The sequence below is a fragment of the Choristoneura fumiferana genome, chromosome Z (genome assembly GCF_025370935.1).
Source record: "Choristoneura fumiferana chromosome Z, NRCan_CFum_1, whole genome shotgun sequence".
Classification (NCBI taxonomy): Eukaryota; Metazoa; Arthropoda; class Insecta; order Lepidoptera; family Tortricidae; genus Choristoneura; species Choristoneura fumiferana.
In genome coordinates, this window is record NC_133472.1 from 21,823,374 (window position 1) to 21,834,606 (window position 11,233).

At 36.5% G+C, this 11,233-nt stretch overlaps 1 protein-coding gene across 3 annotated transcripts in view; it reads right to left on the minus strand.

Moving 5' to 3' along the window:
- The window catches only part of mus101 (mutagen-sensitive 101), a 32,824-nt gene extending 21,920 nt beyond the window's left edge, over positions 1–10,904 (minus strand). The window contains exons 1-9 of one of the 3 annotated variants that reach the window (XM_074092537.1): positions 10,649–10,904; positions 7,168–7,325; positions 6,691–6,823; positions 6,496–6,603; positions 4,282–4,541; positions 3,124–3,299; positions 2,785–2,882; positions 2,422–2,538; positions 511–735 (exon numbers count right to left, since the gene is read on the minus strand). In XM_074092537.1, the coding sequence (XP_073948638.1) occupies positions 511–735; positions 2,422–2,538; positions 2,785–2,882; positions 3,124–3,299; positions 4,282–4,541; positions 6,496–6,603; positions 6,691–6,823; positions 7,168–7,325; positions 10,649–10,738 (1,365 nt within the window). In that variant the 5' untranslated portion in view covers positions 10,739–10,904. The remainder of the gene's footprint in view (positions 1–510; positions 736–2,421; positions 2,539–2,784; positions 2,883–3,123; positions 3,300–4,281; positions 4,542–6,495; positions 6,604–6,690; positions 6,824–7,167; positions 7,326–10,648) is intronic. The other 2 variants (XM_074092527.1, XM_074092517.1) reach the window with 2 other exon arrangements.
- Between the last annotated feature and the right edge of the window lie 329 nt (positions 10,905–11,233).

An 11,233-nucleotide genomic window follows, 5' to 3' on the forward strand; every position in this document is an offset into this window, starting at 1 on the left:
TTTGAGACACTTTTGTCTTTCGGAGACCTTTGTCCTCCCTTTTTTCCGAACTAAACGGGAACTATGCAACACTGTGGCAAGCTCGATATTTTTATGTTACGGTTTTAAGGTGTATTAAATATGATTTTAATCTAAACTTTGTTTTCACGCCCCTAACAACAGACTTTGAAAACCATACCTAAAAACCTCACGCAACAGTGCGCCATCTAGTGAGACAAAAAACGACAGCCCTCATTGAGCAGTTAGGCAGTTAACAATAAATTATTATTTGACATGCGTCTTAAATTTACTGTTTAATGCGTCAAATACCCTATCGGTTGTTTGTGTACAGTCACCTACATTAATATCTGCCACAGCGGAGCGTGCAAAAATATCTGACGCTTCCTACCGGCCCTAGAAATAGAAAGAGTCGTATCACTATCAGATATTTATGCACGTTTCGCTGTGTCAGATATTGGTGCTAGTGACTGCACTATCGCTAGAGCCCTAGAGTGCATCACCATCACCCACCTCCGTTTCATCCAAGACTCGTCCGGCCTCGATGCTCCGCAGCAGCCAGAGCGGCGACAGCACGGGCACGGCTGGCAGCGCGGCGGCGGCGGCGGCGGCAGCCGCGGGCGCGGCGGCCGCGTGCGTCACGCGCGCGTGCGGTGCGTCGTACCGCACGCCGCCGCCGCGGGACACGCACGCCGCCGCACGCTCCCGCGCCACGCCCTCCAGCCCCGTCACCCAGATCTGTTCCACAACAAATACTGTGGGATACAGACTTGGGCCGCTTGTAGACGTCTGTTGTTTCCACCGGACAGCGGACCGTTTTTTTGGTGTTGTATGGTTAAGTCGTTGGACAAGTGTCCGGTGCATGTACACACATTCATTGCAAGCCATACAACACCGCAAGTCCGGCAAAATATAACGGTCCGTTGTCCGGTCAAAAACAACGGACGTCTACAAGCGGCCTGAAGATATCTAGACACGGTAACGTGTCAATACTTTTTTCATAAATGTACCGAATTTATTGAAGTCTCTCTTTCCCTCTTCAAGTGTATCCCAATAGTGAAGGTGGGCAGTCAGCTCTGCATATCTGATTCGGTCTTTTGTCAGTCTGATAAGCCCTGCGGCGCTCTTAATCCCTGTCCATTCTCGGATATTGTATATCCAGGGAATGGACAGGGATCCGATTTCATCCTAGAACGACCCACTACTCTTATGCCAGCCACTGCCTACCATTATTAGTTGCAAGAGTTCGTATCTGTCATGTCGTGTTCGTATTGAAAAATCGATGCTCTTATATTAATGAAAAATTGCATGTTCTGATATTATTAACCTTATAACTAATTTATTGAAGAGTAATGTTTTTTTTTCGTAATGGCTACGGAACCCTATTTCGGGCTTGGCGTGTCCGACACGCTCTTGGCCGGTTTTTTAGTTAGTTAACAACATAAATTATATGTTAAGTTATTTGTTAAATGCTGCTTTGAAATATTTGAGTACCTCGCTCGATACAATATATACCTATCTAAAGGCGACCGTAGTACTACGAATACAACTTCTATGACAGTCTTCGTCTACTCAAACGGTAAAATGTCGAATTAGGGCCAGTATAGACGGACTACATCCAACTGCAAATACCGATGGCCCATATATTTGAAAGACAGCCATGCGAACAGTTTTATGCCGACTGCAATGAAACTGCAACGATTAACTGTATGAGCAGTCGGCAGCTGGAATCCAGTCCACATGTACAGTCAAGTGCAAAAATACGTATGTATCTGAACCACTCAAAAATATGTTGCCTTATGACGGTGGAATAAGAGTCTGTAGTACATATTTTTGAAGGGTTAGGTCAATATTTTTGCACTTAACTGTACTGGCCTTTAGATCGAACGTATGCACCAATCTAATAAAGTCCTCGTTACATTACACGTCAAGTACCTACCTAGAATATTCAATGACAGGTGAATTTAATGTTTCTCGCTCATGTAAGGAATGAGAATGACAACAACAAACAAACAAAATAGTCGTCGCCGTCAAATATTTACACCAATTACTGCCAAATAATTGCTCGCAAAACCTACTGCTTATATTTGGCTAAAATGTTTTCGCGCTAACAAATAGCAGGTAGCAAATCTACAATGGGACACACCCGTTCATTATAATAATAGAGAATTACCAAGTGGGAGCAGGAAACGGCAGCGAAATCAGCCTACACCCACCCCCTACTAGAGATTCTGGCTGCTTTGCACTGTACTTCCAATTCAGAATTTTCCCATCATCCATATAGCCCTCCCCCCCCCCCCCTCATTAAACGTCAGTTAGCGAGGCCCTTGCTGTAATCATCCCGTCCGGTTGGTCCCTCCAATACATAGACGAGTCATCGTACAAGTTTCATTCCAGTCAAAGGTAACTGATGGCAATACTTACACAAAACCCATCAAAGATAGGTCCAGCCTTCTTGATGTTAGTCATGTCAAATTTTTCAAATTCTTTCTGAATTTCATCTGGATAACTTGTAGTATCCGTTTTTGATTCCTGATGTATCTAAAAAAAAGACCGTTAATGGATGAAATGAAATGAAGTCCGAGATCATTGGAACAAAACCGCAGTGTCGCTAGGTAGGCTTTGCATTTTTGTCGTATGAATTTCGCGTCGCTCCTCTACGATACCACTATATATATAACACCTGCTGCTGCGGCTGCGGCTGGACCTGTAACATATGTTACAGGTCCAGCCTTAAAACTTTAGCAGTTATGTATTCATTCACTCAGTTTATTTGTGTCAACTTACCTTTGTGCTCCCAGAAAGTGCGTGATTGTCTGTCGCCCCAGTTTCATCTATAAAATTCCTCGGACGTTCAACTTTTGTGATACGGGAAAAGTTCAAACCTGTGAAATATTAAACACAACTTACAAATAAATGTTTAAGAATTCCCATTGCTATTTGAAGTCCAATATTTGTAAACTTATTTAGCTTTCATCCAAAACCGCAGTGCATCCATTTGGTAGCTTCAACAACGCCATCCAGACACTCTAATTAGCGATTTCTGTTTTGCGTTGGGGTAAAGTTGTGATAGGGGTCAATCTTCGATAAGTTTACTGTAAAAGAAGTCCTATAAAAAATACTTACTCATGTCTGGCAACCTATTTTCCGTAATCGGTGACGATGTGGACGCCGTGCAAATCTTGTACCGGGCCACAGGCGCCGCAAACCCCAATGCGGCAGAATCTTTAATCCAATGTGGTGTGACGCACACTTTCCCATATTCAACGGCTGCTTTGCATTTTTCACTCCCTATGTTATCCCTGCAGATAAAAGGTAAAATTTAGAACAGGTATTACCATTAGTAAACTATTTAAGAAAGAATCTATTATTATATATTTCTAAACATTATCAGAGGACTGGAAGGATAGCGAAAATACTCACAATTGGCTATAATTTTTTTATTCGCAATTATAAAAACTTCACACGCGTAAACTATTAGGCCAGTAATTGAATTGTATGTCCTGGATTTCACAAAAATTCGAGGTCCCAAAAATAACATCGTCAATTTCATTAATGTTGCATACAAAAACACACAACGGTTGAAATTGGGGGATTTTGTCCCAATCACGTGAAAATTTTGAGATTTACCATCCATTGATTAAATTTATTTGACAGATAAATGTGATGCAGTCTCTGTTTGTTTTGTTGGAATAGGCGGAGACGGCATCACATTTATACGTCAAATAACATTAATCAATGGGTGGTGAACCAGCCCCTTAAAGTAGCATATGTGTTATTCCAGAATTCCAGTTATCTGCATACAAAGTTTTGTCCAAAATCCTGAGATGCCCCAAAACTCCAAATGGAAATTCCCAAAAATATCATTGTGAATTTCATTAAAATTGCAAAAATACATAGGTAGATACGCTCATAAAACATAACCCTCCTTTGGGCAGTCGGGTAAAAACCCGCGCCAATTTCTCTAATCCTAGCGGTTGTAATTTAACGCGCTAAGGCTAGTTGAAGAAAGGAAGATAAATTAAATTGGTAAAGTTATTCTCAAGTTGTAGTGTGACCAAGGGGAGTAAAGATTCATTTTTGAATGTTAGATTACGAGTTATTGCATTTAGAACTGGGTAGGTATTTATTAATGAAGTTTTAGGTTAATCAGATTTTTTTAAAGAATATAATAAACACAAATAATTACCTAATTTCAAATCAATAGGAAGTGGGCAAAAATCATTTTAGATTTTTTTATGGGTTGTTAGTCATAAGTCTAAACATACATATGTTTTTGCTCACCTTGATAAAACAAGGACATCAGTTGTTTCGCTTTGAAAGACCCTAGAGAATTCACCGCCATTTGCATTGACTAGTTTCATTATAAGCTTTTTCTCGACTACTGAAAGACCTGATGTAGTGATCTGAAGATTGGCGAAGGGCGGTAGCCGATGGCTATCAAATTCAGATGACGAACCATTGATGTCTAATTTCAGGGACGCCTTCCAAACAGCCTCCACCCACGTTTCTCGCATTACAGGTATACCCCTTTCAGTAGATTTCTGAAAAATAAAAGCTGGCTTTACGAGTACATGTCTTTCGCTAAGGTCTTTCGTATTTCATATTTAATTAATTATTTGTGGGAGACTTTCATTTTGGCTGAAAACGAACAAACGTTTATTAACGGTTTTTAAAGAAAACAAAAGTCTATCACGAATAATTATTGCGCTGCAGTAGACTAGACACATTAACTTATATATTAAGAACAGTTTTAATAGACTACATTTTTAATTTTCATTAAATTTTTATGGAATGATCGAGAAAAACTAACAAAAATGCAACGCGACCAGCTCAGCAGGTATAAATGCTCTTAAACATTTATTTTATTGAGATTATTATTTGCGTACCTATTAGTTACTGCCATTACAGTAATTCTAACTTAAAACATTAAAAGAAAAAAAAATTTTTTTTTTTGCACATAATTATATCACATTTAAAAACCGGCCAAGAGCGTGTCGGACACGCCCAAAATAGGGTTTCGTAGCCATTACGAAAAAATTAAGTAATATTTTTCTAAGGATTTCGTATTTTATCGGAATCTTCCAAGTTTAGGTATATTTTATACCTTAGGCTGCTATTTAAGAGTAAAACTAGTAATAATTCTCAAGCAAACTTAGCCGTTATAGTTTTCCTTGAAAGTTTGATATACTTACTACCATCCTTAATTTTTTCAAATTTTTCCACCCACCGGTTTAGATTTTAGAGGGGGGAGGGACGATCGATTTTAAAGAAAATTTGCACTATAAAGTTGAATATTTCGCAAAAAAATCAATGAATCGAAAAATCGTCTTAGCAAACCCCTATGGTTTTTAAAGACCTATCCAACGATACTCCACACTATAGGGATGGATGAGAAAAAAAAACACCCCCAATTTACGTCTATGGGAAGTACCCTAAAAAACTTTTTTTTTATTGTTCCATTTTGTCGGTATAGTTTACATATACATCCGTACAAAATTACAGCTTTCTAGCATTAATAGTCCCTGAGCAAAGCCGCGGACGGACGGGCAGACAGACAAACAGAGAGACATGGCGAAACTATAAGGGTTCCGTTTTTGCCATTTTAGGCTCCGGAACCCTAAAAAGCCAACAACGCTTGAGGGTCACTTGTAAATAAAAATAAAATCAGTTTTAGTTTGATGGTTCCATGTCCATACATTTTTAGCCAGTATATTTATTATTAGTCAAACAGAATTAAATTTAAGATAGCATAGCAGCAGTTATAATTATAAAATTGCATTGCCAGACAAGAAGAAACAGGATACTTACTATGAAAACAATTAAGAATGATTCAGAAATTAAATAGTTCGACTCTACAAGAGGTTGACGACCGCAAAGTCATATATAAAAAATGGCGCAAAAATGACAAATATGAAGGCAAAAGTAGAAATTACATTTTTCAAATTAATAATTATAATTAAATGAACTGAAACAGTTTCAGTTCATTGGTATGGACCTCCGCAAAGTAACGCCTGATTCAATAAATTAAATATTATTCGCTTGGCAAAAATACTGTATTTTAGTTTGAAAGTATAAAACAATAACCTTCCAGTTATTATTATTATTGCATACAAGAAAATCTATATATAAAACAAAAATAAGTAGATGCGAATATATATTATTAACAGAGGCAGTTAAGAAGGGTTTGGATGACAAAGGGCTAGCATGAAAAAAAAATACAGAGGGAACTGTGGTCTGAGTTTATATTATGCTGTATTGTTTATACTTAACATTTAGCAAAAAACCATTTAAAAGTTGGATAACATCACCTGAAATTTAGCATTGCCTTAAAAGAACTGAGGTTAGTTCAACCTATATTCATGCATATCCATTGCCATAATCAAGAATTTAAGAATCATATAAATCTTAAAAGTTAAAATATTCTCCAATCATTATCACAACTTACACGCATTAGGATAAAAATCAACCAAAAGCATGAGATCACAAAAAACTTACAATGTATTTGTCTGAAAGAACATTATTAGAAATTAAATGAGTTGTCGCATCTGTTAAGACAGGGCTATATGTTCCTCCCATCCATTCAATTTTTTGCTGGATTTGTGCCTGAAATAAAATTTAAATAGCATTTATTTACTGCCAAAAAGAAGTTTTGTACAACAACAACAACACTAAATAGGAAGGTTTGGCTACCTTACTATTTTTTGGTAATCCACTTGCAGTGACAACCAATCCTCTCATTGCCACTGTATAGATTGGATGTCCCCTAGAAGGAATAGGATTTCCTTCTGTAAAACAGCATGACAAACATCGAGGACCAACTAATCTGTAAAAATAAACATAAAAAATCAATGCAGACATGACATTAGAACCATAAAGAAAACCCTCAGAAACAAGAATAAAAACAAAGATAATAAAGGACTACTGTTAAATTAATACACATGCAAAAGTTATTGCAACATTAACTTTTATGAATACTTCAGTATGTAGATAAAGATTTAACAAGTGGAGAAGAGAAAAAGGAATTTCAACAGTTTTAACCTAAGCAAGATGAGTCTAATAGTAAAAAAATTAAAACAAATCCAATATTTGACTAAAACAATGAATAAGAAATGTCATGTACTTAAAAAATACCTAATTATTAGTAAGCTATATAAAATGTATACATACTGACAATTTGTAGATTTCAGTTGTTCATACAATTCTCCTTTAAATTCAGACAAAACATAAACATGTTTTTTCATTGATAACACATCATTGTCAAGTTTCAGTTCACTTTCATGTATCCATCGTGCTTGCAGTCCGCCTCCTTGGTGATTCTCACATGCCTTTGTGAATAGATACAAAACATTACAAAAAAATAAATGAATACTTGCTTTTAATTGCTGCCAATTAAGGAATGCATTAAACATTATTATTAGTTCAGCTTCTTGAGTTGCCTTTTCTCAGTCGATTTACTTTTTTGAAGTGCTATCATCATTATACAAGTAGAAGGAGTCTACCTGCACACTGCAGACTCGTCAATCTATATATATGTATAAAATTCTAAACTGACTGACTGACTGTTGATATATCAACGCACAGCCCAAACCACTGGACCTAGAGACTTGAAATTTTGCACATAGATACCTTATACAATGTAGGCACCCACTAAGAAAGGATTTTTGTAAATTCCCACGGAAACGGGAAAAAACGGGATTTCTATATTCAATTTCGAGTGACCCTATCTCAGTAATAATAACTAGGCTCTTTAAATTTGGCATAGAAGTAGGTGATTATAATAGTAAAAAACGGTTTTTAGGATTTTTGGAAATTCCCACAGGATAAGGACAAAACGGGATTTACATATTCAGTTCAACGGAATCCTGTGAACTATTATTACTTGACTCTGCAAATTTGGCACAGAAGTAGGTGATTATAATAGTATAAAATAAGTTTAAGAATTTTCTTCTTTCGTAATTCTCACGGGAAAGGGAAAAAAAGGGGGTTTTTCGTTTTACCGAACGCAGAAAGCTGAAAATCGGCATTTAGATTCCTTGGGGAGTGTATAGGAGCATTGAGAGTGGAGATTTCAAAATTCCTATGGGAACGGGAAAAAACGGTATTTTTCGTTTTACTGGTCATAGAAAACTTCAATTTGGCATTTAGATTCTTTGGGAGTTTAAGGGAGCACAAAAACGAGAATTTTCGTTTTACTGGTCGTAGAAAATTAAAATTTTGCATTTTGGTTCTGTGGGGAGTGTAAGGGAGCATTAACGAAATTCTGACGGGAACGGGAAAAAACGGGATTTTTCGTTTTACTGGTAACAGCAAGCTGACATTTGGCATATAGGTTTCTTGAGGAGTGTAGGGAAGAAGCATTAGGAGATTATTTTCCGAAGAAAGCTGAAAATCGGCATGTAGATTACTTGGGGAGTGTTGAGGAGTATTGAGAGAGGACTATCTAAAATTCCTACGGGAACGGGTAAAACGGGATTTTTCATTTTACTGGTCGTAGAAAGCTGAAATTTGGCAAGTGGGTTCCTTGGGAAGTGTATGGGAGCATTTCCCGAAAATAATTACGAGAACGCGAAAAAACAGGATTCTTATTTATTTTAAAAATTCTTTTTTATTCTAAAGTGTATACTCGCGGGGTGGTCCTATTGTCACCAAATCAGAATCTGATGACGGGATCACAGGAAAATCGAGGGCAACCCTTTTTTTAGGTTTTATTTTTTTTGTTTTTAGGCACGCATTACGTTTTTCATATATTATCTCAAGCTATTTAATAATTTGCGTCTGATAGACATCATCTCATGTTGATGAGCTGAAGATGGAAGGTAAAACTCCTTAACGGTTAGGAGTTAGAGGAAGTTTCTTTTAATATCATAATTTATGCACATATAGACCTTTAGGTTTGTTTTTTCTGCTTATTCAGATGAGCTGATGCTGAAAGGTATAACTCCTTAACGGTTAGGATAGGACACATTAAGATTCTACATCAAACCAATCAACTCATTACGTAACAAAATTTATCCAGACCTATAAGACAGTATAGTATACCGTGCTATGAAATACCCTGACTGGCTGACAGACAATGCATAGCTGAAACTACAGATTTTACAGACCTGAATTTGGCACACATGTAAGTGAATAAAGGATCATAGAAGTGCAGTAAGGATTTTTTGTCTTTTTAAACTTTGTTTGTTTCTTTGTTTATTGGAGGTAATCTCTGAAATAACTGAGCTGATTTAAAAAAAACTATAGGATTTCTAAAATTACACCCCTGACCTAAAGATGTGAAACAGGGCTTCAAAGTTGATTTTTAAATTCGAAAATTTGCAAATATAATCCTCTGAAAAATCAATTAAAACACGAAAATAAAGATTGTGGAAAGTAAATCTGTGTTAAGTACCCCAAATATAACGCGAGCAAAGCCGCGGGCAAAAGCTAGTCATTTTATAAATCTCTACTTCCATTACATTATGTATTATGTTATTACAGGAAAGAGCCTGTATAAGAAACTAATATGTAATAAAAACTTTGAATCAACCATAGTTATGCAATAAGCAACCAACCCCATTTTATTCGAGAAATGAGTTAGAAATGCCATTAAAAACGTTTTTTTTTTCTCCATATTCTGCTGAAACCCACCAATTTTTAAGACTTTATTTCACTGAGATATTAAATTAAGTTTAAAACGACTATCTGCCGAATGTGCATTTTTTAGTGTCAAAAACAGCCAAGTACCAAATTTGGTCTTTTTCAACCATAAATAGACTAGTTTTAATCTGCAGAAAACAGCTAATTTACGTTCGGTCCACCTGGTCGGATTCTACAAAAAACCAACGATGAGTTAGCACATTTATTTAATCTGCATAAAGCGACCAGACACATGGTCGCCTTCAGCATTTTTTTTTTTCAGAGTATTCAAAGTGTGGTTGTTTTCACATATTTTTTCCTATTTTCGCAGTGCCCATGTGCGACTACTGTGCTGTCCTTATTAATAACAAAAGTTTGACCGCAAGAGTATTAGTAGTGTAAATATTTACTCGAGTGCCTTTATCAAATAGAACAATAATTAAAATGAAGTTAAAATCGTAATATGTTGTGGAGCATGGGCGATTATTATCCCTATACTCAATTTTTCCACCAAAATATATGTATTCTGTATAAAAATATGTGAAATATATATACTAAAATGTTTAAACTAGAAAAATGAATTTTGTACAAGGCAACCAAGATAATTTGCTAATTAAAACCATAGCTTTTTTAGAAAAATAAAATATTGACTTATCGTAATCAACACAAATCGACTAAATGATGGTTGCTTTCATTGATTTCCGATTGAAAGCAGGCTAATAAATATTTAATATTTAGCATTATACTATATTCTACCTAATTGGGTTAGTTATTTCGAATAAAATATAATAGGGTCTAAAAAAAATTTTTTCAACATAAAACGACTATAACTCGGAAATGGATTTTTATTATTTGTCTCTTTTTGTATAACTATGGTCAATTATAGCCCTATGTTATATAGCGAACTGTACCACACCAGTAGGTATATAAACATGTTGCAGTACATGTACAACCTTAGCAGTAGCACCGTAGCCATGGTGTTAAAGAAACTTTATTTCAAAACAAAACATTGCAGTAACGAATCGCTTACCGTATAGGCAATAAGCATTTCCTCGGAGCAATCAGTTTGGTTATTACAATGCTGTGGAATAACAAATGTAACTTGAATATCTTCACTCATTATTATTGTTTGCTTCTTTCACTTCACTTTCAGTAAGTGATCCGTCAAGACCGTCAACTCAACATCCGTCAGGTTAGACCGGCCGGACTGGACTCGTCGCGGCGCGTCTCGTCTTCTATGGTCTTGCTCTTGCCTTGCCTTTAGCTACATATTAGTAATCTGTGCTTGCCTTGCTTTTGTCGTTGACAGAATAGAGGGGGCCTACTTCAAAATTCCAAAATCGAAGTTCGTTCGTGTCGTACCGTCCCTCTCATTCTCGTATTAAATTGTTTAAGCTTCAGAGGGACGGAATGACATGAACTTCGATTTTTGAATTTTCTAGTAGCCACGCAGATAACAAAAAAACAAGGATGTGGTTGTTCCAAGGTTGTTCGTTCGGGTCGAGATCATTTTCTTGTCATTTTCTGATTTTTCTGTCATTGTTGTGTCGTGAGTCGTGACTCGTGACGTCGTGACGCATCAGCAGGGCTACTACGAAACTCGAAATTCGTATCG